This window comes from Eriocheir sinensis, chromosome 55 (genome assembly GCF_024679095.1).
Source record: "Eriocheir sinensis breed Jianghai 21 chromosome 55, ASM2467909v1, whole genome shotgun sequence".
Classification (NCBI taxonomy): Eukaryota; Metazoa; Arthropoda; class Malacostraca; order Decapoda; family Varunidae; genus Eriocheir; species Eriocheir sinensis.
Window position 1 is genome coordinate 10,593,760 of NC_066563.1, and position 27,137 is coordinate 10,620,896.

The 27,137-nt window shown below is 40.3% G+C and overlaps 3 protein-coding genes across 14 annotated transcripts in view; 2 read left to right on the top strand and 1 right to left on the bottom strand.

The window, feature by feature from the left end:
• Window positions 1-6,764, top strand: part of LOC126984045 (dystrobrevin beta-like) — a 116,526-nt gene extending 109,762 nt beyond the window's left edge. For 7 of the 8 annotated variants that reach the window (XM_050837413.1, XM_050837412.1, XM_050837409.1 and 4 more), the window contains 2 exons: window positions 3,136-3,251; window positions 4,333-6,764. In XM_050837413.1, the coding sequence (XP_050693370.1) occupies window positions 3,136-3,251; window positions 4,333-4,452 (236 nt within the window). In that variant the 3' untranslated portion in view covers window positions 4,453-6,764. The remainder of the gene's footprint in view (window positions 1-3,135; window positions 3,252-4,332) is intronic. The other variant, XM_050837414.1, reaches the window with a different exon arrangement.
• Window positions 6,765-8,461: 1,697 nt separating this feature from the next.
• LOC126984043 (SWI/SNF complex subunit SMARCC2-like) lies at window positions 8,462-19,752 on the bottom strand. 3 transcript variants are annotated; one of them, XM_050837407.1, is made up of 13 exons: window positions 19,734-19,752; window positions 15,429-15,548; window positions 15,077-15,181; window positions 14,395-14,563; window positions 13,997-14,199; window positions 13,617-13,822; window positions 13,310-13,333; window positions 12,768-12,978; window positions 11,914-12,110; window positions 11,525-11,642; window positions 11,256-11,360; window positions 10,690-10,896; window positions 8,462-10,327 (listed from the first exon to the last, which is right to left on the bottom strand). In XM_050837407.1, the coding sequence occupies exons 2-13, from the start codon at window positions 15,495-15,497 to the stop codon at window positions 9,176-9,178; spliced, it is 2,766 nt and encodes a 921-aa protein (XP_050693364.1). In that variant the 5' UTR covers window positions 15,498-15,548; window positions 19,734-19,752; the 3' UTR covers window positions 8,462-9,175. The 3 variants fall into 3 exon arrangements, with proteins under 3 accessions (XP_050693364.1, XP_050693362.1, XP_050693363.1); XM_050837405.1 differs by lacking the exon at window positions 19,734-19,752 and adding an exon at window positions 17,436-17,603; XM_050837406.1 differs by lacking the exons at window positions 13,310-13,333; window positions 19,734-19,752 and adding an exon at window positions 17,436-17,603.
• On the top strand, window positions 19,677-25,331 carry LOC126984048 (uncharacterized). Of its 3 annotated transcripts, none has more exons than XM_050837425.1 (8): window positions 19,677-19,743; window positions 20,290-20,386; window positions 21,786-21,870; window positions 22,754-22,845; window positions 22,978-23,063; window positions 23,491-23,615; window positions 23,982-24,184; window positions 24,382-25,331. In XM_050837425.1, the coding sequence occupies exons 2-8, from the start codon at window positions 20,363-20,365 to the stop codon at window positions 24,619-24,621; spliced, it is 855 nt and encodes a 284-aa protein (XP_050693382.1). In that variant the 5' UTR covers window positions 19,677-19,743; window positions 20,290-20,362; the 3' UTR covers window positions 24,622-25,331. The 3 variants fall into 3 exon arrangements, with proteins under 3 accessions (XP_050693382.1, XP_050693380.1, XP_050693381.1); XM_050837423.1 differs by having other exon boundaries at window positions 19,684-19,793; XM_050837424.1 differs by lacking the exon at window positions 19,677-19,743 and adding an exon at window positions 19,811-20,053.
• The last annotated feature ends 1,806 nt before the right edge of the window (window positions 25,332-27,137 follow it).

The window sequence follows — 27,137 nt, forward strand, 5'->3', positions numbered from 1 at the left end:
GACAAAACTTTGCTTATACCATTTGGTTATCTCTTGGGGCTGGTAAGCACTTACCGATTTATCACACCACATTACTCCCCCACAACTCTTCTCCAATCCCATTTTTGTCATGGAGGGACTTCATAGGACAAAAACTGCATAGTTTGCTCCTCAACCTCAGGCTTCTGTCCCTTGTCCAACAAATTTTACTTGGACTTTTCTTTCTACTCATTTCCTCTCCCCTCCATCTATCTTTCCCTCTGCCTCCCCATTCTCCTGTTCTTTTCCTGCGGTGTGAATGCCGTGCCTACAAGACACAAGGCCAGCCATGAGATGGTCACAAACACCCTGGCAGTCCCATGGATGAAGGTACTCTACTTCCCATTGCCCATACTCCTCATGGGGATTTTTGATGAGCAGGGTGATAACATCTCCATTCTCTCAATGACTCACCTTGTAAGAGCTTTGGGGACAGCCTCTTCAACAAACCAATCCTGGGGTTTTTAAGTTTTCCTGTCCTGACTCCATCTACCTACCTCAGCTACAAACTGCACCTTACCTGCCCACCTATCTACACCCTCTTCATTTCCAACTTTCTTATTGCCTACCTCTGTCTGCATGCACTTTCTGTACCCCCTCATCTCTCTTATCAGACCCTTCCCACTTTCTCCTCTTGTAGCCACCCTTGATCCCTATACGTACTTCTCCAAGATCTTTAACTTTCCATTAGTCCTCAAGTTTAGCATCTCCTTGTCCTCGTTCATCCATTACTGTTCACCCCACTTTTTTGCTTTCTCTCTTTGGCTCTCAATAGTGGAATAAGTACTTTACTCTCCCTGTAATCACTCCTGACTCAAACAAGACATTCCTCTTCCATAAATACACAGTGCCACATGACCTCAGGTGTCTGGCACATTGTATTTTTCATTGACTCATTCACTTGCATCACACTGTGTGCAGTTAGCTGTCTTGCATATATCCTCTAAGTCATTTACTGTTCATATTCAGATAAATAACTTCTGGATGACCGCTTACATCTGTAGTGAGTGTTTGTATCCATCAAGTAAAACCTTCATTTTGCTTGCTTCATTTTGATAGTTTGTTGAAAACATTTGTATGACATATTGTTTACTTTATTATTTGCAGACTTGATGAGGCAAGAGAGTAAGTGGAAAGCTTGCAATGTTAGGAAGAAGACATTTGTTTGTACTTAGTTTTGTTGGTAATTTTACAAAAAGTTTCAACTGCGTGCTGCCAGGGGTCTGGACTTTTATCAGGAGTCGAGGAGTCTGCTACTTTTGGCTGGAGTCAGAGTCACTAAAAATATCTCCAATTCCAACTCTTTTACATGATTAATTCTTGTGCAAAGTACGTGGGTGCACTGCTAGACCAGTGTTGCCACTTCATGGCAAAGTCCAGCAAATTTGTGGGAGAAATGAGCTTTTGTGGGAGGTCTTGTGGGAGGACATTTCAAACAAGCAATATGTAGGCAGCTTTAGTGGGAATATTGATTTAACGTGGATTTTATTTATGTGGACACAATATGTTTTGGAGGGGGGGCATCAGAGTCAGAGTTGCAACCATAAAATTTCATGATCAAGTTGGAATTTTTCAAATCTGAATCCACACCCATGCCTGCTGCATCTGAATACATGTGTGGGCATTAATTAAATACACCAGTTAAAAAAAAATAGCTTTTAAACTAGTCCAGGTTTTTTTTTTTTTATTAATGGTCATCAATTATTTTTCTGTTCAGGTGAAAACTGAGATAAGAAAACAGCATTAAGATGAAACTGTTAGCAGGGACAGTGCACATTTCTCATAATAGGCATTGTTTTGGGCCAGTGATGGGCATCATGATAGTTACAAATAAAATTGACTTCTCAGTGCCCAGCCGTCAGACCTGAGAGAAGTAAAAGTGAAAATGCTGGCAGTGCAATGATGTGAAGAAACTAAACACACTCATATGTTGTCAAGTTGTCTTCAGGTGGTTACAATCTCTTCACTTTACAGTTGTAAATTTATGGGAGTAAAAATGGTTATTGAGATCAAAATCTGCAATTGATTTTCAATATTTTTGTCATCAGAGTGATTGTATTTTAATTCATCATAATCATTGTGTATTTATACGGAAGGCCCTTATTGTTATGGTAGACCATTTGAGACATTCTTATCTAGACAAGGGAGTCAGTAAATTGTGCAAAGTTGTGCAAGGGTGTCAACAAACCCTCAGCCAGAATGAGTGAGATGTTCCATTTGTGTCCAAGGCAACACTTGCTCCAGGGAATGGCAGCACTGGTGTCTGTCCTGCGTGTGCTTGCCTGGCTTTGTACTGAGAGCCTGCTTCTTGTTCGTGCTTGATTTGTCTGTTGCTTTCATGCTCATGAAGCTTCTGAGAAAAATTTGCCCATGAAACTCAAATAAATTTTGCTCTAGAAATCTACAGGCATATGTATATCAGTGCTGAATTATTGCTTTTTCACCTCATTAAAATTTGATAAAATGAATTAATACTTTAATAGAAATTATGAAGAGCTATGGAGCTGCAGTCAGATGATTCTACTGCAATGGATTAGTATATGTATCTTAAACCCATGAAGTTGAAGTTTTGAGTCTAATACAATCCTTGAAACTAGTTTTGAATCCATTTGCATTGATTTTTGTTATAATTTTTTTTGGAAAATCTAAATTCCAAACACCGGTCAGTTGTGGTAATTGTTTGACCCTTCTCCTCCCTGCCATTGTGAGGGGCACTGTGTAATTGATGACAATTGACTCTTCATGAGTATTATGTGTTGTAGCCGTTAGCAAATTCCATAGATGAACAATATCTCATGGAAAGCAGATCTCATCTCTGGAAGGTACTCTGACCCATCTGGCTGGTGCAGCAGTCTTATGGGGGGCTCTCAGGAATCTAAACTGAAACACACAAGTTTAAGAAGATATTTGTAAAACTTGCCTTTGGCACTCCACTCTAAATTCCATAAACTTATAATCCAAATATTCTTATACATAATAAGTAATAATGTAAACTGAGCTTAAACCAAAAATATTTCAGCATTAAACTGATAGAAATCAATAATATACTTGGGATAATTTGAACTTGTATTTACTTCTGCATTTGGAGTTTTGAATAAATAACAAAATTATTTACAGACTATGACTTCAAGGGTCTATATGAGAGCCCCTCCTGGCGTAGCATGAACGAGGCGCCGTACAGTGAGGCTGAGGCGCACCCACACAGCCGCAAGCCTAGTAGAGACTTGTCTCAGGTGAGATAAAGTGAAGCCTGGACAGCCGTGACCCATCACTTCTTCACATCTGCTGATACATTTCTTTCCTAGAATGTTTTCCCTTAATGATTGTCCAAACTGATACCGTCACTTATGAATATACATACAAGGAATTCTTTTCCTCAACTGTGGCATGTTATTAATGTTTATCTTGCATGACTTTAGGCTGGCTGGGCTCATCAAAATGTTTCCTCAGCTTCACTTACTTCATTCCAATTTTCCTCCTTAAAAGCTGTATTGTATTAGGAAGTCTTGCATCCTTCCTACTTTCCCATTCTGAAAAACTGATGACTGGTGTCTGTGAATGTGGAGTGCTTCATGTTTTGCTCCTGAATACAAGCAGAAACTATGATAAGCACCCTCTGTATGAGTTGACAATTCTTAAAGTAAATGAAGCTGAGGAAAGCTTGTGTCACATAGGTGGCTGCTTGTTAACATCAGGACTTACAGGTTATGCTTTGCTGTATACTGGCCCATTGCCATGGTGGCGTGCTGCCCCTTAGGTTAATTAACTGCCCCAAAGTAAAAAGGCTGTGCTATAGCTGAATGAATGGTTCATAGTTGTTATCCTGCTGCCAAAAATCTATAAATTGTCCAATCAAATAATAGACCTGACGTCATACCTGGATGTATGTAATGGATACATAAATGCCTAGCAACAAAAGTAAGTACATAGATTCTGTGTAGCAGGTCTTCAAGATGACGGGAGACAAACTTTAAAGTCGTTAAGAACAGTAACTATGAAAATGGCAGGCTGCGTAACTGTGCCGTGTTGAAAGTTTAAGGCACTGTTGTGAGCATCACACAGCATCACCATCACTCCTGGCATCCTTGACATTGCTCCTCTCTAGTCTCCGTGAAAGGTTTAGGCCAACATATTATTTGTGTTCTCATGTCTTCGTACCATTACTTAAGGGTATTTGTCTTCACATAATACAGCAGCAAGTAACGAGACACATTTATGTTTCAGGTTGAGAATCAAGCTTAAGTATGTGCAGCACCTACGATTCTACAAGATTTTCCCTCAGCCTCCTCTTGAGATATTTTTTACATCCCTCAGGTTGGACTGAAGAGCAGCAACAAGTGGCACTCAAATGAGAATCATGACGACTTGGGCTCAAGGAAGGAAGGAGACACACCTGACTGGGAGGAGGCAGGTATGGGGTGGGTCAACCGGTAGACACTAACACCAGCCAGCATGAACACCGTAACCTAACAATCTACCATCGTATCGGCGAATAGTGACTCTGTACCATTAACCTTATTAGACATCACCAAGTAGAACAGTGGTGAGGTTGAACTACATATCCATGATCATTTTTATTGAGTGCATTTTATATAGCATGTGTTTCACCACAAATCTCATAACTAGGAATCGTGAGTTGGGTGCACTTTGTATCTTGTTCCTCAAATACAACATGACAATGCCAGGTTTATATTGTTAGTCATTTTGATTCCAAACTAAATCAAATTTCACACTTCTCATTTATGCTGTTTCTGTTAAGGTATGGTTTTAAATTGTTCAGCTGAGAAATATTCAAAATTACACCATCAGAAAGCAAATTTTGGCATCTTTGTTCTCTGAATTATAAAGCAAACGTGAGGAAGTTACTAGTGATTGTTACACCCAGTTCAGAATTGTTTTTGTACCCGCCTCGTACATTCCAACCCTCTTGTGTAAATTAAGCTTATATTGGATTGTCACATGAAGCAACAACTTATTAATTTTATCAGTAATATATGTATACAGTATGTTTATATTGCTAAGTTAAAGTTATGTATATATTCTACTTTATTCCGCTGTTAACTACTTTTGTAAATGGCTAATTTATAGGCAATATGAAGCAAAGGTTATAATGATGAGAGACAGCAGACAAACTGTTTACTTTTATAATATTACTAACTTGATTTCTTCAAGTGTTGTTTTTTAATGAGTAATTTATAATTCTGAGTGGCCAAAGAATACATAAATCATGGCTCTGAGGACCAAGAGTGTGGGCCAGAGGCTTTACCCTAAGGTACTGTAGGTAGGTAGAGGATCACATATCATTGAAAGTGTCTGTGGTGGTTTATACTTATCATTTGTTTGTAGGACAATCAAAAGTAAGTTTAATAATTATGCAGGAGCAAAGCTTTGCACTGTTATCTCTTGATTAATGTGCCTCGTGCTTGTCCCCGCGTTGACTTCTCCTTTGTGATCTCGGTGTAGCAATGCACTATTCTTTCCTGTCACATGTGAGCTGTAAAATTGTCCTCTTCTCAGATGCACCACAAGTAGCTAATTGGAATTCGGAGATTGGTAAATTTCTTGATGTAGAATCATAGTTATGGTTTGGGCCACCTGATTGTTCTGCTTCACCTCATTTAGAACATTTGATCTCACAGACATTCCTAGACTTATAAGTACGCATCTTAGTGTTTCATCTTCCTAATTGTACGGTCTTGATGTCTTACTCAGTCATGTGTGAAAGCTAATGGCATCAAAAATTATGTTACTTCAGTACTCTTAAATGGTGTTTAATATTAGTTTTTGTTCAGCACTTCCATCACTTTACTGTTGTGAAGCCATTCATTAAGAGATGAGGTCAACGGTGTACTAAGAGTTGGCTGTGATTCAGGATCATTAAGCAAGAACCCTCGTTGCAGGATAATCTGTTTAACATAAGAAAGGCAAAACAAATCAAAACCTGTACATCTTCATTCCTTAGTAAATTTCATGCATTTAAAGGATACTGAGCTTAATGTAGTCAAAAGCTGGTGAACAATTGAAAAAAATATATGCTGGACATATAAAAGGAGCAAATTACTACTGAAATATTTGGAACCTTTAAATCAGTAATTTAATGTTGGATGAAGTTCTTTATGTACTTGCAGAACTTCTTTGCAAAATATACAAGTAACCTCTCACATCTCTTGCCATATATGCAAACCATGATATGGAAACTTTGACTGTTTCTTTCAAAGCCTTTCCCAACTTGACATTAATAGACCAAGCTGTATAATCAAGTCAAAAGGTATTGACCCAACTCCAATTAATAGCCAAGAATGGTGAGTTAAGTCTTGAATGGAGCCACTGGCACTCACCTCTGCTGCTTCCCATAAGTGGAAAGCATTCTCAGAACATAGGTTTCAAAGTAAAGGTAAAAGATGTGTTATTTCAGCCATGACCAATCCTCATGTATTTGGGAATGAGTACTTTACAAATGGGCCTTTTTTTCCATATTCAGTTTTCTTCCAAGACTAGGAATAGATTTTTCATCATCTATGAGTAATGGGTTAACATGTAAGGTATTGTCTAAGATTATTCATTAATAAACTGACATTTCACTTCCTATATTTTAAGGGTATGACAGCTGCTTTGACGGCTGATATTTAAGTTCTAGTCATTCAAGGGTATCATTTGGCACTAGACATGAGCTGTGATGTTTACTATTATGTTAAATGATAGTTACAGTGTGGTCAAGGTAACAAATAAAGGGAAATTTATCACAAGTAGTTTTATTAATGATGGAGATGCTTGGAAGATGATTGAGAGCACCTTACTAACCTGCATGTGGGGAGTATTGGTCAGAAAATATATCCCAAATTATTTTTTCGGCATTAGATTATAAAAAAAGTTATATATACTAAAATACATTGTCAAAATCTCTGAAATGCCAAAGTTGATCTTTCTTCAAAATCCAGTAAGATAATAATACAAGATATAGCTTCTAATTTACAGGTCAAGACAGAGAATTGGCTCTCCAACTGGCTTTGCCTAAAATATTAATCACTAGGACTGCATGACACACTATGATGTCCCAACCCGAGAACAGTGGTAAGTAGTGATCATTATTGTCAGCTCTTCAACTCTGGCCTGAATTCTTACCTTCAACAGTTCCCTAGATGAGGCAGTGTTAAGTAGCTGCCTCCAGTTTTGCCAAGCAGTAGAGAGTAGTTTTGTAAAGTTGCCTCTTCATTACTCTTTGTGCATAAAAGCAGGCAAACTGAGCACCCTTCTGTGCTATGCTGTTTTTCAATAATAACCTTTCAACAAAGTTTTGGATAAGGATGATAATTTGACAGTGTGTTTCAGACCTTGCCCTTTTTTTGTCACTATGATCTGTTGACAAAATGTGGATAATTAAGGCACTGATGAGACATGTATTGATAAAACCTGGCAAATGAAGTGCTTCCTGTTGCAAGGCTAGCAAACGCTGCTAAAGAGAGACACTGTGCACCTGTGCTGGGAAACCAACATATTATATATTGCCTTTGGCATTAATGACCAAGCTTTCTAGTGTAAACATAGCAGCGGAGGTGTTGGGTCTCTAGGCAGGCAGGCTGGCAGGAGAGCTAAATCAAGGTTCTCTTAACTCGGTAGCAGCGACGGGCCAAATTTGTGGCTTCACCATGTAGCAGCGACGGGCCAAATTTGTGCCATGATATAAACCCCCCAAAATAGATGATACATAATCTGATCACAAATGCTTGGGTATATATTATGAAATGGTTTGTGTGAGGGGTGATTTTTTCTCATTTTTCTCGCTTGGGGGGAGCATTAAGAAACATGATCCCCGCTGCTGCCGGGTTAACTGTTCTGGTGATGGAAATGGAAAATAATGAAATTAAAAGATTAAACAGATGTGGCAGGCTGCTGGGTTTTGTGCTGCCACAAGTGAATGATATCATGGTGGGCAACAGTGCATGCACACAATGCCTTCTCAGCAAGGATTTCTAGCCTCACAACAGGAACCACTTCATTTGCCAGGTTTAATCATTGCACGTTTCTTATAAGTGCCTTAATTATCCACATCTTGTTCATAAATCATAGTGACAAAAATAGGGCAAAATCTGAAATATGCTTTGTCAAATTACTATTCTTATGACTTAACTAACCAATCCAAAGGGATCATATTTTGATTTTGGGTTGGGAAAATTTATGGTATGAGCGATTGATTGTTCATTAGTCAATCATATATATAGCAGTAGTTACCTCTATTATCAAAAAATCTGAGAGCCAACAAGCAAATATAATTAGCTTTTCATGGAGTCTAGTGTGTGTAGTAGTTTGCCTGATACAAGATACCAAGGATAGGCAACTTTACAGAACAACTCACTAACTCTCATCCAAATATTAAGAAAAAATAGGAATTATGGAAAGAAATCTTGTCATAAATTATTATCAAAGGGATGAAATACTCCAAATGGTCGCTTTATCATTTTTATTAAATTACTATGTAACATCATACTGAAAAATTATACTGCTGGTGTACAGAAATTCTACAATCTTATGAAGACTAACATCACCTTAAGAAATATTTCAAAAGGTACAGTACTTTGTAACCAGCATATTCCCGTCCAGTAGACAGTTCTGTCTACAACCCCCTTCCCTGCCTGCCTCCCTCTTTCCCACGGTCCCTCCCTCACACGGTCAATCTTAATGTTCAGAAATGGACATGAAGCTACAAATAGTGATGGGCATGAATAGATTCGGATGAATATTGTGCCATAAGTCTTGATATTAGTTTAGATTGACTGTGGAGGGCAAGACATAAAAGAACTGAAGCATCTCTTTTTGTTTGAATTCATGGTTATTTAAAAAAACTGTACAAATATCATATGTCTTGACTAAATCCAAAGGGCATGATTTTCTTCCTTGGTCAGGTCATGTATATATTTTGTCTGTGTCTTACAGAATGTTACTCCTTGCTTTTTAAAGTAAGTTGAGTACACTGATGTGACTGATTTGTGAGTGAACTGGCCAAGAAAAATGGTACTACCTCTACATACTAATTATGTTGGAAATGAATGTCGAACACCAATTCTTAAGTCTAGTCTAGATGATCTCTTTCCAATCCCAGCATCTGCAAAACAGCTGCCAGTGTCAGTTTTCATGAGTTATTTTGTCTTCCTCTGGAATGCTACTGATGAACCTGGGCCATGGCTGGGGCAGGGGAGTGGGCTGGACTTGCACCTTGCGTTAGCTGATGCAGGGCATGTTGGCGTGCCCTCATCTCTGCTGCCTTCAGCTGCTCCAAGTGGAACTGCTGGCGCTCCTGCAGCAGCTGCTGGCGCTGCAGCTCAAGACTTTCTCTTTCCCGATCCATGATGGTTTCCAACTCTTCAAAGTGTCGCAATTTTATTTCCAGCTTCTTCATTTGAGTTTCTACAAGTAGTGCTACAAGAGATTTAATTTTCCTCTCCTCTACAGCAGCAAGGTGTTTGGCCTTAACTGCAGCCGAGCCAAGAGCAGCACTGGCTGCCTGTTGAACAGATGCATCTTTACGTAGCCTCTCACGCTCGGCGTCCAACTTTTTCTCTTCTGGACTGATTTCTTCTTTTTTCTCTTCTTTTGTTTCTTCTTTTTCCTCTTTCTTTTCTTCTTCCTCATCCTCTTTCTCTTTCTCCTTCTCCTTCTTCTCCTCTTTTTCTTTCTCTTTCTCTTCCTTCTTCTCCTTCTCTTTCTCTTTCTTTTCTTCTGTAGAAGTAGTTTTCTTTTCTTCAGGTTTGTCAACCTCCATGGCTTCCTCTTTCTTTTCTTTCTCAGGTTCACCTTCCTTTTTCTCTTCTTCCTTCTTTTCTCCATCCTTTTTGGCAGCCTCTTCTTTCTTCTCCTTATCAGTTTCTGTCTCGCCCTCTTTCTTCTCTTCACCTTCTGGTTCTGTTCCAGCAATACCTGACTTGCCTAACCCAGCAGTTGGATCCACTTTCCCTTCATTTGATGCAGCATGGTCAGCAACATTCTTTATGTGAGAATCAAGCAGAGCAGATGGAACTTCATCCTTGATGCGGCAAAATTCGTCCATAGCAGCCTTTGCAGCAGAGGCAGCTATGCGAGGATCAACCACAGATGCCAGGAATGCTACGGTGGACATAATTGGATTGCCAGACTTGCTGAACGGAATAGGTTGGTACGCCAGTGGTCCAAGAGCTGCTCCAGAGGCCCCGGAACCTACCTCGGAGTCTTCTAAGTAGGGATCCTCAATGGGGAGGCGGAGGAACTGAAGGATGCACTCATCTTGTGTTCTGGTGCCCACATGCTCACACACCTTATTCCAGTCATCTTTGTACATCTGAAAGCAGAGGCATCATTATTATCTTAACAACTATTAACTACCCATTTCACTTCCCATACCTAACAGGATTGAGGGACTCTGCACTCAGTAAAATGGACAACCCTACCATTTAGAAATCAAAAGAGAGACAATCAATGGGGGCATACACTGAGGGTAGCGTTCTCTCTCTTCTCTTCTCTTCTCTTCTCTTCTCTTCTCTTCTCTTCTCTTCTCTCTCTCTCTCTCTCTCTCTCTCTCTCTCTCTCTCTCTCTCTATATATATATATATATATATATATAATGTAAAAAAAAATTCAAAAAAATCACCAACCCTGCTGCCAATGAAATGCCTTTCCCTGAGAAGTGATAGAAATCCTTACCTCTAGCGCTTCCAGCAACAGCAATGTCTCCTGCTCCGTCCATTCCCTTGCTTGGCTCGCAGCAGACTTGTTCTTGAGGGCTCCTGTCTTTTTGGAATACTGATCAAGCTTCAGTCCAAAATCTGTTCCAATGCTGAACTCTGGCTTTTTATCTGTTGGTTTCTTGTCGAAATCCATTATGTGTTTGGCGGCAGAAGGTTGATTGACCTGTGGAGAAAATATAACTAAATCAACACTATTCATTAAACAATCTAAAGACATTGGGCAAATGGAAGATGGTGATTTTGAGTTAAATACTAATGTGGTCCTCAAGGGGTCCTGCATCCAAATCCTGTGACAGTTAATTGTAGTCAACTGTCATCAATGTAATGGTGGACATCACCAAGATGCTACAGCTACAGATAAGCAGCACCACGGGTCGCCCAGTGTTCCTAAAACTCAGGCAATTTGATGCTTAAGAAATGGAATCGTGACAAAAATCTTCAGCCTACATTCTTACAAAGAGGTGAGTTAATATAGCTGCAGGTGGCTGGCTGCAAATATGGCATTAATCTTTCAATACAAACCTTGGGGGGATTAATGGACTGAAGACCAGCAGGCGTGTCAGCCAAGACGTGGAAGTGAGAGGTAGGTGGTGGGCCCATTGGGGTTGGTCTGGCATCTGCATCAACCTGTCACACAAGGTAGATAACATTAAATAAAATTTGTAAGCTGCAACACATGATTATTAATGATGTAATGTTTGACACCACCTAAGTTGTAATAACAAGCAGGAGGATGAACAATATTACTCCAGACATTTGTTCCTTATGTCTTTCTTACAGCTAAAACTCACCTGATAATTGATCAGCCCCCACTGCTCCAGGAAGGCGTGCACCCGCATCACGGCACACACGTCACCAGCAAGGTTGCGGCGGCAAGCAGTGGAGGTCAGGTATTCCGTGGGATTTAATCTGACGGAGACAGAAATTGTTATACATTAACAATAAATAATACTTACAATTTATGGGTTCCTTTTTTTAACCCTCCGATGCAGAAATTTGGATTGTTTCTACTCGCCTATTCTAAGTATGAAACTATCATTATGAAATTAAAAATTAACATTTGTGTAGAACTCTATCCATGACAATAAGCATAAGCTGCCTTTCCAACAAGAAGGCCAGAGCATGAAAGCAAGTATGGAGTCTCTCTAACAAGTAGGGAGACCTGAAAAAGTCAACTAACCTGTAGGTGTCAATCATGAAGTTTCTGTATGCAAGATATATTTCAGGAGTTTTAGATTTGTTCTTGCCATTGAAAAATTCTGGCAGACCTCTCTTCTCAATGGCATGGATCGCATTGTAGTCAAACCAAGCAGCATAGCTCGGCACAATGATGTGATGTGTCTGGTCGGTGGCTGTGTCCTCACTCTCGGGCACCGGCTGGAACACAATCAAAGGTTAAGGAGAGGAAACTATATTAGGTTATGTGGTAGTATTTCCCCATTTACAGCTTCTCTGGGTGTATTCTAGACACAACAAAATCTACAATTACAAATATGAACAAGAGAATGAATGGGTGTACCTGAGAGGAAATAAGTTTATAATCTCTTGGTGCATGTTACAAGGGTGAAACTGAGAAAATGAGATGGAATGTTAAAATTTTGTGACAGAATAATGGCAAAAAAAATAAAAATGCTGGGAAATGGAAGGACTACACTGTTTTCAAGGATCTGGATATAAAAAGTTTATGTGAGTGGTGTTATGGGATACATTGTAGGTACACAGATATGAGTTTTCACTCCTTGTCTAAACTGTATCAGTAACCATGTATCAAATCAGGACTGCACAAGTATTAGGTCTGGGAAATAATGGTGGCTGACAATGATAATGTCAAAACACCAGTAAAGATTTTTCCAAAACTATCTGTAATGACCAACTTGCTGTCCTTGACTAGGGAGATTAACAAAGAACACACAAAAGCAATGCACCAATACAAGATGATAAAATGATGACTGATGGAATGTCTAAATGTCTCCACCCAACACACTTTATAAGAAAAGTTGACCCTTCACAGTAAAGTCAGATCACTACACTTACTGGGCCTTCTGTCTTCTCTGTCTTCTCTGTGGTCTCTTCATCAAGGTCCATGTAGTTGCCACCTTTGCTTGGCTGGATTTTGGAGCCTGTGGTGACCTCCGTGACGGCAGGCTCAGGGGCAGGGTCTTCCATGTCCCGGGTGAGATCTTCTTCCTCTTCCTCGACCTTTATTTTCTTCACAGGCTTCCCAGGATTAGTGGTGTTGCGGGAACTGCAACATCCAGAGAAATGTACGTGTTGATTCATAGGAGAATGAATTTTCTCTATTCAAGGTGTCTATTTGTGATATGAGTGCCTCTAAGAGAAAGTAATAATAAATAAAAAGAAAAATATTTCACTACAGGGTCAGTGCGGTATCTAGAAATTGATTTAAGGGGGTCAACAGCTGTTATTCAGTGTACTTTGGACAATGCTATACAATTAAGGATCAATTAAATTTTTTATCATAATTCATCTTAGACCAAGTACTACTTCAGGGAGGAATTCATACATATACAGCCTTGTACAAGGTTAACTACAACCATCAACACTTCTCCACTTACCTAAGTAGAGAGGAGTATACAACACTAAGAGTCAAGAAAGGAAATATTAACTGATGAATTGAATATACACTTCTCATTACACAACACTCAAATCCTGTTGTCCCACACCCTGCTCTTGGTTTTAACTAAAAAAGCTTTTTTTTTTTCATAACCCTACAATTTCCTACAACCAATACAACTCTACTAATCAGTCAATGTAAACATGCATAAATAATGAAACATGGTGATCTAAAATTCCCAGGTCTCAGATATGAAATAGTGATCCCACTCTGTATAAACAGACTCCAACATAGCAATAACCACTCACCCTTTTCTCTTGGTGCGTGGCGAGGGGGGTGACCGCGGCCTCTTTTTGGCTTTCTTTTTCTTGTCAGGATCGCTGAGGCCCATGGTGTCATCCACGCTGAGGCAGCCACGATGCTTCTTCTTGGTGCCAGAGTCATCCACCTCATAGTCCTCCTCATTCATCCACTCATTGTAAGATTCAAGGTCTTGCAGCCAGTTTGCACATACCTAAAACAAAAGTTGGGTGTTTCAAGCTGCTGAGTCAATGCTAACTACCTACATAAATCGGACCCCAATAGATTCTATAGAGATATGTTTCAGAAGACAAATTCTCTCTTTAGTCCTGTTCTATCAGATATATTCTTTCTCCCTCTCCTTCTCTTCTCCTTACTGTACACTAACCTTCCACTGGCCATCGAAAAAGAAGGGAGACTCTGGAGGGTCATAGTCCAGTTCCACCCCTGCAGCCCAGGAGTCATAAGAGTCTGGCATGTAATAAAAGTGAAACAGAGTCTGGCGGTCACGACGCATCGCGGCGCGTGCAAACTCATCATCCAGGGGATCCTGTTCGTCATATACAATGTGTGTTGCTTCCTCCTCCTCATCTGCAATGATTTAGATAACATTTGTATCATAACTGATTTATAGGTGGGAAAATTGTCATAATCTTTACATCAGTATTATTTCAGCAGAACATCAATTGAGAAAAATTAAGTTGTATAATTCAAACAGCAAAGAAGAATTACTAATGTACACAAAAAATCCTGTCAAGTTCTAAACAAATGTATATGGCCACCTACCCACAATCTTTCCATCATGCCGTTTGACTATGTCCTTGAGCTCATTTCTCAGCTCCTTGTCCACCTCATTCTGGATGTAAACTGATGGCTTGGTCCAACACTTGCTGGATAACAGACTTTTCTCTATCTCACGAAACAGTTCAATGTTGGCATCCTTGCGTGAAGGAGACTAAAATAAGAGAGAAATGATGGGTGTAAATAATATAAAGGTAAAAAACTTCAACAAATTACAACAGACGAAAGTGAAACCATAATATGAAGCATGAAAACCTGAGTATGGCAAAGAGCAAGAATGAGTTTTGAAGGTAATTTATCACTAGAGAGGAAGATCAAGATAATAGGAAACAATATTTCAAGTGATTCATATAAGACTGGCATATAACAGTAGTATGGTCACCTAATCTGAAGAAATACAGACATTTGCTGTAAGAAAAATTAAGATTAGGCAGCAGAAAGATGCCACCAGACTTGAGGCAGTTGATGTATTAAGAAAAGTATGACTAGAACTCTCAAAACTGCTTAATGGAAAAGTTTGAAAGCATGGAAGGTGAGTGGAAACATCCCAAAAATAGAGCCAAACTACAACTTTTTCAACTTTTATACTATCAATGTTCTTATTGAATCAGTTATACTCCCTAACACTAGTCACATAAATATAATCAAATTCCAACTTTGAACTTACCTGAAAATCAAACCTGCGCCATCCCTGATCACTCTTGAATTTGTACACAGTGCTCAGGATATGACACAGACCCCCTCCAGGCTTGAAGTCTAAGAAACATTTCATCTGTAACAAAATAGATATTCAAACACATTATTATTAGATGTCAAAAAGTTAATGAATCTATCTGCAAAAAAACAATCAAATGCTTTCAGATTTCTAGCAACTATTGTTTAATCTTATTACTGTATCAGAAGAATAGCACTAATTCCACATAAAAGGGTTAAAATACAAAAAAAAAAGTAATCTAATGCAAACAAAATCCCTTGAGCAATATCAACGGCATTACTGTTTATCATAAGCCACTACTCACAGGCAGCTTGGTCATAGGTGGTCTAGGAGCCTTGGGTCCAAAGTTGTCCTCCATAAACTGCAGCAGCATGACCACCAGCTGTGCCAGGTTCTTGTTGGTGGGTGGGTCGGCCTGGACATGCTGCAAAGAATAAGATGCTTTGAAGTAAACCCAAAACTCGAAACTACAACTATTAGTTCAGCTTCCAAATTCAAGAATAAAAATTACAACCTCTCATCATTTGGTAGGGTGAGGATGCTATAAAATATCCCAGCCCTTACAACACTGCCACACAACCCAAGACGCATCAAATAAAGATGAATAAACTCCTACCCTTGAGTGAGTTGGGTGTCATTCTAGAGTTTTGCCATAACAAAGTAATTTCTCTAGTTCATATATTTCACGCCCTGGAGACCCACACAAACACGCCCCCGCCAAGTCCTCACAGCACAGCCAATAAAGACAAACAAACCCCTACCCTTGAGTGAGATGGGTGTCATTCAAGAGTTTTGCCATGACATAGTAATTTCTCTAGTTCATATATTTCACGCCCTGGAGACCCACACAATCACGCCCCCGCCAAGTCCTCACAGCACAGCGAATAAAGACAAACAAACTCCTACCCTTGAGTGAGTTGGGTGTCATTCTAGAGTTTTGCCATGACATAGTAATTTCTCTAGTTCATATATTTCACGCCCTGGAGACCCACACAAACACGCCCCCGCCAAGTCCTCACAGCACAGCTAATAAAGACAAACAAACTCCTACCCTTGAGTGAGTTGGGTGTCATTCTAGAGTTTTGCCATGACATAGTAATTTCTCTAGTTCATATATATATTCCACGCCCTGGAGACCCACACAATCACACCCCCGCCAAGCCCTCACAGCACAGTGAATAAAGACAAACAAACTCCTACCCTTGAGTGAGCTGGGTGTCATTCTAGAGTTTTGCCATGACAGTAATTTCTCTAGTTCATATATATATTCCACGCCCTGGAGACCCACACAATCACGCCCCCGCCAAGCCCTCACAGCACAGCTAATAAAGACAAACAAACTCCTACCCTTGAGTGAGTTGGGTGTCATTCTAGAGTTTTGCCATGACAGTAATTTCTCTAGTTCATATATATATTCCACGCCCTGGAGACCCACACAAACATGCCCCCGCCAAACCCTCACAGCACAGCGAATATAGACAAACAAACCCCTACCCTTGAGTGAGTTGGGTGTCATTCTAGAGTTTTGCCATGACAAAGTAATTTCTCTAGTTCATATATATATTCCACGCCCTAGAGACCCACACAAACATGCCCCCGCCAAGCCCTCACAGCACAGCGAATAAAGACAAACAAACCCCAACCCTTGAGTGAGTTGGGTGTCATTCTAGAGTTTTGCCATGACAAAGTAGTTTCTCTAGTTCATATATTTCACGCCCTGGAGACCCACACAATCACGCCCCCGCCAAGCCCTCACAGCACAGCGAATAAAGACAAACAAACCCCTACCCTTGAGTGAGTTGGGTGTCATTCTAGAGTTTTGCCATAACATAGTAATTTTTCTAGTTCCAATATTTAACGCCCGGGAGACCTGCAGGGCCCAAGCCCTCCTCCACACACAGCGCTCGAGAACCACAGCAGAGCAAATAAAGACGAATAAACTTGAGGTTCCAATATTTAACGCCCGGGAGACCTACACAAACACGGCCCCACCAAGCCCTCACAGCACAGCGCCTCGAGAACCACGGCAGAGCAAATAAAGACGAATAAACTTGAGAGTCGGGTGTCATTCTAGAGTTTTTTCCATAACATGTAATTTCTCTGGTTCCCATATTTAACGCCCCGGAGACCCACACAAACAAGCCCCCACAAAGCCCTTACCACAAGAACCACGGAACAGTAAATAAAAGGAGAAAAACACCAAAAAAATAGTTTGAACTCCGCAAGGCAGGGGACGCGGCGGCCGGCGAGGAGATCCGCCATCACTTAACCCGCCATTTTATCGTCTTTACGGCCACCCAGCGTCCTTTACCTTCTTGGCGTTCTTCGTGAGCCATGTCCGGACGTTTTCGAACTGCGAGACGGTCTCCGCGGACTCGTAATACTTGACGTTTGGGCCGCCGTCCTTGCGCGGGTTGATCGCCATGGCGGCACAACAACAACAAAGATGGCGGCCGCGTCCCTTCCAAAGTTGCCAGATTGTCGTGCTGAGCCTCTATTTTTGCCTATTTCCGGTCCAAAAACTATCTCCACCACCCCAATAACTGCCTTCATATATAGGTATCGTTAAAATGGATAATTATTGGTGTTTCTTGGCTATGATTATGAGTCAGAAACCAGAAAATAAGATCCTCTGAGTACGATAATCTGGCAGAAGTGTCCTTTCCAACGTTGCCAGATTGTCGTGCTTGCCTATTTCCGACCCAAAAACTGTCTCCTCCAGCCCAATAACTGGCTTCATTTATAATTATCGTTGAAATGGTTAGTTATCAGAGTTTCTTGGCAATATTTATGTGTCAGGAACCGAAAAATACTATGTTCTGAGTTCGACAATCTGGCACAGTTGATCCCATCCTCCCTTTGTCAGATTATCGCACTCATAGCCGCGTATTTACCAGTTTCTGGCCCATATCTGTAGCCAAGAAGCACCAATAATTAAGCATTTAAACGATAATCATATATGAAGGCAGTAATTTGGGTGATGAAAGCAGTTTTGGGGTTGGAAATCGGCAAACATAGAAGGCAGAGTACGACAATCTGGCAACGTTGGACTCACTCCCCTTCTTTTGAGCATTCCGCTTTGTATCACTTCTTAGGTCTCCACTACGCACACTTAGTTATACTGCACCGTGCACAGACACACTACACCCTGCACTGAGCTGTTTTTTCTGTTCACTTTGCTTTCATTGACTTGCTTTCCTTAATTCCTTCCTCTTGTCTTTAATAAATTTCTTTTGAATGTATATACTTTAACCTTTTTCCTAATTTCCACTATTACACTATGTCCATTTTTGAGCCCTTTAGTAGGCTTTTTATGATTCTTCGATGATAATTCTTACGCTTTTTCTACTATTTTTTAAAGGAGTAATTCGTTATTAACCCTAACATCCCTGCTTGAGACTTTGACCCATCAGTTTTTTATTTGTACCGTCGATTCAATAAAAAAACATTACATAACACTTATCTTCTTCTATCACCCATGTCCTTGTCTTTTTATGTCTGTCTGTCTAATTAATATGTCCTAGGAAAACAGTTTTGTCCTCGCGCTCTTCAAATTCCATAATACACAATAATAATGATACGAGATGATGATGTTAAAGATGATGATGATGGTGATGATGATGAACAAGAGTAAGAAGAACAAAAACAAGAACAAGAAAAAGGAAAAAAACAAGATGAAGAAGAAAAAGGAGGAGGAGGATTCGAGGAGGAAAAAGCAGAGGAAAAGGAGAAGAAAAAAGCAGAATAGGAGGAGGAAAAGGCGTATCAATTCCCCTAACCAAAAACAATAACAAGGAAAAGAACCATGAAAACATATAATAGCTAAATAATATTAATAAATCATAGTGAACAAGTGCTGTTTAATCACGTACCTATAAAGAGCGATCAGAATTAAAGGGAAGCAGCAAAGGTGACAGGAAGGAAAAGAAGGGAAGGGAGGGGGAGGGACAGAGATGACAGGAAGGAAAGGGGAGGAGTAAGATGATAACCAGCAAGGGAAATGAGTAAAGATGAGAGGAAGGGAAGGGAGGGAGAGGAAATTAAGGGGAGGAGCAAGAATGACGTACAGCAAGGGAGATCGAGGAGTGAAGATGAGAGGAAGGGAAGGAAGGGAGAGGAGCAGAGATGAGAGGGAGGTAGGGAAGGGAAGGGGAGAGAAAAATATAACAGGGAGGAAAGGAAGGTCGAAGGAAGGGGGAAGAGAAAAAAGATAACAGGGAGGAAAGGAAGGGGGAAGAGAAAAAAGATAACAGGGAGGAAAGGAAGGGGGAAGAGAAAGATGAGAGGGAGGAAAGGAAGGGAAGAGAAAAGAAAGAAGAGGAAAAATGACAGAAAGGAAAGGAACGGGGAGGAGAAAGATGAGATCGAGGAAGGAAAGGAAGGGAAGAGAAAAGAAAGATGCAAAGATGGAAGGGAAGGGAAGCGAAGGGAAGAGAATGATGAGATCGAGGAAGGGAAAAGAAAGAGGAGCAAAGATGACAGTAAAGGAAGAGAAAAGAAAGGGGAGGAGCCAAGATGAGAGAGAGGGAGGAGCATATGAGACCAGGAGGAGGGAGGGAGGGGAGGAGGCACCTGCTGCTGGCTGGCCCTGGCTTTGGTTGGCACTGACCCTCCTTCAGGTGAGGGAGACGGGGAGCCTCATGCAGGTGCCACGGTGCCTCGCTCGTCTGTAGGTGTTACTGCCACTTGTGTCTGAGGAGGAGGAGGAGGAGGAGGAAGCAGCATGGAGGAAGTGTAACGTGCATGAATACCAAATCTATGACACCATAAAAAAAAGCCAAAGGAATTCTATAGTGCTGAAGAGAAGGAAAAGGGTTATATAAGACGTGACTATAAGGAACATGGTGGCTGGGTGCCCCTCACCACACACAGGATGCTCCATAATTAAGGTCCCCCCCCAAGGCCGTCCATAGTGCCCCGTTATGCTGGGTACGTACTCATGCACACCAACCCGGCCATTGCTCCTATCATTACGACACTCCCAAAGCTTTAGGGGTGATAATGAGGGTGTGCCAGTGATGCTGTGACCTCATTGATAAGTTACTGAGGGGTCCATTGATAACACCTGACATATCCCCTTGTTATCTCCTGTAGAGTGTGTTCCCCTAGGCTCGCTGTGCATATGGAGGCGTGATGAGGTGTTAAATTTCCTCGCTCTCCCCCAGGCTGAAGCACGCTGCCTTGACCTCCAGTCCCCTGCTCAGCCACCTCCACCAGCGGCCGCCCCTCCTCGCCGCCATGAGCGATGCACCCCACTTCAAGGTGTGAGGCCATGGTGTTGGTTTAGTGCCTAGTGATCATATAGTCACTTTTACTATAGTGTTATCATCTTATTTAACTTCAACCTTTAGTGATCATATAGTCACTTTTACTATAGTGTTATCATCTTAATTAACTTCAACCTCCATAGAGCAAGTCATGGAGGGGAATGGAGCCTACTACACCATTGATTTTAGTGCCTAGTGATCATATAGTCACTTTTATTATAGTGTTATCATCTTATTTAACTTCAACCTCCATAGAGCAAGTCATGGGGGGGAATGGACCTTCTACACCATTGATTTTAGTGCCTAGTGATCATATAGTCACTTTTATTATAGTGCTATCATCTTATTTAACTTCAACCTCCATAGAGCAAGTCATGGAGGGGAATGGACCTTCTACACCATTGATTTTAGTGCCTAGTGATCATATAGTCTCTTTTATTATAGTGCTTTCATCTTAACTAAGTTCAACCTCCATAGAGCAAGTCATGGAGGAGAATGGACCTTCTACACCATTGATTTTAGTGTCTAGAAAGATAAATTTGTTGCTGTGTGCCTAATGATCATATAGTGCTATCATCTTAATTAACTTCAACCTCCATATAGCAAGTCATGGAGGGCAATGGACCTTACTACACCATTGATTTTAGTGTCAAGAAAGATATATTTGTTGCTTTGTGCCTAGTGATCACCTGTTACCTTCTTCTTTTTCTTCTTTTTTTGACCTGTTCCACTTTGTATCACTTCTTAGGTCCTCCTTCTCAACACTTCTATACTTCACAACACATAGTTACTTATTTCACAGTGCACACTTACACCTACCATCATAACTTTAACCTCCATAGAGAATTTCCATAAAAGACAATGGATCTAACTACACCATTAACTAAAAAATAAATACACTACCCAATACTCAACTACCCAAATCATGTTCTATTACCACCATCTTCAACTTTTTAACCTGTATAGAGCAAGTCATGGAGGGCAATGGATCTGACTACACCACTAATTTAGATGTCCCAAAAATACACAGCCCAATACTCAGTTACCCACATCATGCTCACCTGTTCCTGCCATCTTGACTTCAACATTTTTACCTGTATAGAGCAAGTCATGGCAGGCAAAGGATCTAAATATACCATTAATTTAAATGTCAAAAAAGAACGCTACCCAATAGTTAGTTATCCATACCACATACCTATATATACAAATTCATGACAACACTTTTAATCAATATAATCTAATAAAATGATTCCTCATTGCATGATAGTTTCTTTAATAAATATTAACTTATATGCATATGACCATCAATGGTTCCAAGTAAGCAACTAAAGGAAATTTTAAACATTAACAATATTCAGAGTACTTCCTCCTCACCTGTTCCTGATCCTTTCCAGGGAGTCCAAGACCGGTACTCAGGAATCACAGTTTCTTCAGATGAGGAATCAGTCAGCTCACAGGACTTTGAGGAGATGCTGCAAGGTACAGACGCACACGTCAATAGGTTTCGCTGGCTTTTGTGTCACTGCCTTCTTGTTGTTTTGTAATCATGCATGTTAAGCATCGTTCATCTTCACAAGTGATCCACATCCTCATCATGATCCAAATTTACCACTGAAATATTCTCGCCAAAAATGGAATGATGTGACATGTTAACAAATCTTCCTATAGGTCCTTGGCCACGCTGAGAAACTTTAACTTGATTCCCTTTTTTTATCAATTACAACAGAATTGAGATGCCTCCACTCTACCATTATGCATAAAGTTATTAAAAACAAGACACAACCATATATTCCATCAAATTTGATTGAATTTAGAATGAGGCCTTGGCATTTGTAAGGGTCATGTTCCCCCTAAGTGTGAGAAAAGCTAAAATTGCAGATAATACCTTTTGTGGGTCAGAGACAAAATGTTTTGGTGAAGTTACAAAATTGCTATGCACTTCATTACCTCTCGGATTTTTAAAAGTATTCATAATTAACTTTTGAACATGGCAGAAGACACTTTAACCTACATCACTAGTAAAATCTGATAAATACTGGATAAGAATGGAAATGACTATGCTTGCCTCCACTCCTCATGTTCAGCATCCTTTCAACATAGCCACAGAGGTAAACAGTGAAAGAATGTGGCAAGAAGCAACATGCACACACGCGACTCCCTTATGGCCTTGTGCGTGGCATTAAATTTTAATTCGGCCTTATTATTTCTCAACTCAGAAATAGTCTAGTAGTACATGTATAGTAAATCATAAAACCTTGATTTAGGACCCATTTTATCTATAGGTTTAACCACCAAATATTTACCAAAGTGTTTGATGGGTCTATTTATATGGAATGCCATCTACCTTTTTTTTTCTTTCTAGTCTCTCTTAGTCACTGGATGGAGGAAAAGATCCGAGGAGTGTGGTTCAAAGTGGACATTCAGCATGCTGAGTGGGTTCCTGTTCTGGCAAAGGTTAGATTGGTTTGGTATATAACTATGAACTTTAATGCAAACTTGTTCACCATTTATATTCAAGACACAGGTGGCTGTCATTAAACAGTTGGGTTCATACAAGAAATATTGTTATGTTGTTTTGCCTTGCAGCATGGATTTACTTATCACCACGCCAAGCCAGAGTTTGTGATGATGGTGAGATGGCTGGCTGTGAATGAGCCAAATAATATTCCCAGGTAAAAAAACAATGTATAGATTACTTCACAGATATACATACTGTGCAGCTTCTTTTGCTAACAAAAATGAAATGATATGGCAAAATATTCATTTGTTTTGATACAAGCTGTAAAGCAGGGGTTCCAACAGGTGGGTCGCAACCCCTTGGGAGAATGATTTTTATAGCTTAGCATTTTGAGATTATTTTCCATGTTTTTATTCTGCTGGTGAGTGTTGAGAGGGAATAGTAGGGTATCTTTAGGAGCCAGGCATGGGTCAAAAGTAGTGTAATAAAAAATGCGTAAAACAAACTGCTTATATCATGGGGTTGCTTTGGTTTCAAGATTTTGGGAAAAAGTGCAGGAACATTGGGAATCACTGCTCTGGAGGATAACATTATATCATTGTTGACCAACCATTGACTGACCAGAGGCTACTCACCCTCAGGTATGCCCACAACGTGGTAGGAGTCGGCGCCTTTGTAGTGAATGATGAGGATGAACTACTGGTGGTGAGGGAAAGATTTTATACTAGACCTCACTGGAAGCTCCCTGGAGGCTACGTGGAACTCAGTAAGTAATATAACTGACCATAAAACATTTGATGCTTTGAATACTGATGGTTTCATTGTGACAAGTATAGCACTTGTAGTTATTCTTAGAAAATAAGTATTCCTGAGAAGGGATTAAGAGTATATGTGTATGCTAAGTAGCATCTGACAAAATACGTGCCAAAGAAACCCAAATTTAGATTATAGTTATGTTTCATATTTATGAAAGCTCATGAAAGTAGAGACATCACATCAACATCAGTTCCCTCATGGACACTGAAAGTGAAATATCCTCAAGGGTCTTATAGTGCCGATATACTTTTACAGGAATGACAAATAAATTATATCATACATCTTTGCTAATACCAGTCTGTTCCCTACTCATCAGAAGAGGACCTGGGCACGGCAGCCATCCGAGAAGTGAAGGAGGAGACGGGAGTGGAGGCAGAGTTCGTGTCCCTCGTTGCCTTCCGTCACGTCCACGGCGCCACCTTTGACTGTTCAGACATGTACTTCATCGTGCACCTGCGCCCCACCACCAGCCAAATAGTGATGTGCAAGAAGGAGCTGGTGGCATGCCAGTGGATGAAGGTTGGATGATAAACTTCAGTGTAGGATCAACCATTTTAGTTCTCATGGATTTGAAATTTAATTTTAAAGATCTCATCATTCACAAACCTTGCTTATCAAAAGGGAGTAAGTTCATGATAATTATGATTTTTTTGTTTCATCACACTCATCACATAACAATACCAAGAAATGCACTAACATTCTACCCCATTTCTCAGCTTGAAGAGTACCTCAGTCATCCGTGGGTGAATGACATGAACAAATTCTTTGCGCAGCGATTCATCGAGTCTCGCAAAAATGATGTGCAGCTTGAAGCTTCATCTGAGTTTCATCCGTTCTTACAGAGAAACATAACAGTGTATAGTATCAGTCACAAGTCTAAGACAGACAATGAAAGTGAAAAAAATAAAACAGGCAGTGATAACTTCTCATCTTGTAATGGAGAACCCAAACTCTAGTACCCAGTATGTTACTTATTCAGTATATAAAATTGTAATATTTAATATGCAGTATGTATTCACACCTGTTACATTTTGTATATGCATGTTGTTCTCAATTATGCATTAAGCATGTATTATATTAGTATATTGCAGACCCAAAGGGTAAATATTTGAAATATACATACTACTCATGAATGAACAATGTTGCCTCATAATTATGTAGTCCACTTCATGAACTTGGCAATAATGCTAGTTTGAAACTTGCACTTTTACCAAATTCTTATTTTTAAAAAAATTACATCTTGGAGTATAAATCAACTGCTGACCTCCAACATGTATTATTATTGCTAAGATGTTGGGCTGAGGGTTGTCCTTTTGACACACCCAGCCAGGGTGACGTTTGTGCAAGCAAAGGGTGTCATCCGCTCCAGTCAGGTCATTCAGGTTGTTTTACTGTGTATGCTGACGTTGAAGTTTTATGAATTTTATTACTTTATAGTAGCCTTGTTTTTACTAATAACTAATACAATATATATAAATATAAAATTAGAATCTATCACAAATATTAAGTATTCACTTGATGGTGCTTAATGTTTACCATATAATGAAAAGGTACAAACTATTTATATACCATTGTATATATTATTACTCATAGGTGAAAGCAGACTTTGCAATACATTTTGTTGCAAAAATTTAATTTACCTATTTTCAATAAAACTTAAAATATATCATCCATTTCTCTTATTCCTGTCACTCTTCGTCCTAGGAATGAGGATGTTTATAAGCTCAAAACTGTAAGAGACAGACCTGAGTACTTGGACACTGCACAGCTTATGAGACACACCAAATTTTACCTTACATTCTACTGTATCTACTGACCTTGATCCTATTTCCCACATGATGCCGAGCTGAGTAAAAACAAGGCAGCACTAGGACACTAAAAGAAGAGGTCAGTGAAGTGAGCCACCACTTCACAGCAGCACTTCACACGTCACACGGCAGCACAGCATTCATCTTGGTTCTTTTCCTTCCTCCTAACATTCAACACTGCATCCTCTCAGTCAGGTATGCCTGTCTTAACATACCAGACCTTGAACAAGAGTTTCTTGTAATACTTCTGGTAGGTAGGAGAGCCTCAGGTGAAATCACTGAGTACTCCACTGCAATTTGCACAAACAGATTTTTCTGAAGGGCAGGCAGAACCATCATGCCTTGGTGTAGCTCAAAGACGGCAGTGTGTGGTAAATCTGCAATGTCTAGCAAGGTGTCCAAAATGCCAGCAGTTTTTGGCACTGACAGAGGAATATATGGTTGAATTTTGCAGAAAGTTCCATATACAGACATGTCATGAGGAAGGCCTTGGTCTTTGAACACAATTTTGGCAATATTTACCAGGTATTTACAGCAGCAATGGCGGTAATGGTGAAACAAGTTAGTAACAATCTCATGGTGGTCTGTAAGAAGCCCACAAAAGTCATTGGAAGTCAGATCATTTGACTTTGCCAACATTGTCCACTGGGCACACATCAGAAGGTACGAGGAGAGTGCCAGTAGCGTATTGAGGTGAGCATTAGGTAATACAGGGAAGGGTTTGCCATCAATGTATTCCAAATATATCATCACCTTGACTTGAAATTCAATGTCAAGAGCAATCCGGTGAGATCAGTCAGATCAGGTGCAGAAGGTTACGCTGCCCATCAGTTGTTGAATGCATTTTTGGGAGAGGAGTGTTGCTGTTTGAATAACAAGTGCTGATGTGAATACTGAAATGTCTGTTCCTATGCCAAGGACATAGGAGGAAAACAAAAAAGGAGCAAGATAGCAACACTGAACAGACAAGGATGAGCAGTAGGAGACAGTCCAAACTACATGAGAATGAGAGGCTGCAACAGAGGGTTCATGGGTGAGGATAACGGGAAGAATTAGGAAGAGTATAAGGAGGTGGGAGAGGGGGAGAGGGAAAGTGTGCACAGAGGACGAGGTAGGTAATGAGGAGGATGGAAAGGAAGAGGTTGCAGATGGAGGGGTAGGTAAGGTGTAGCATAGTGTTGAGGGCAAAGACTGAGCCAGGTCAGAAGAACAAAGAGATTCGGGGGAGCAATTTATTAAAGGGGCTGTTCCCATGCCACTGTATTATCATTATTAAGTTCACCATCGGTCATGGTGAGCTTGCTGAGAAAGTGGAGAAGTTATCGGTCAGCTTCTCAAAAACTTCATGAGGAGCAATGGCAATGGGAAGTAGGATTCACTGTAGCTATGGCAATCTTAGGCTATTCATGACTTTACTTACAGTTGGCTTCACATCCCACAAGTGCAGCACTTGCACCCTTGAGGAAAAGAAGGAATAATGAGAGGGAAAAAGACATATGAAGAGAATAAAAAAAATATGAATAGGGGAAAGTCCAAGCAGAATTTATTGGACAAGGGACAAGGCCAAGGCTCAGAAGACCATAAAGTCTGCTCAGCATCAGGAAACAAACCCTGGTCCTGAAGACCCCCTACCCCCCCAAATGACAATAGGCAGGGAAAGATTG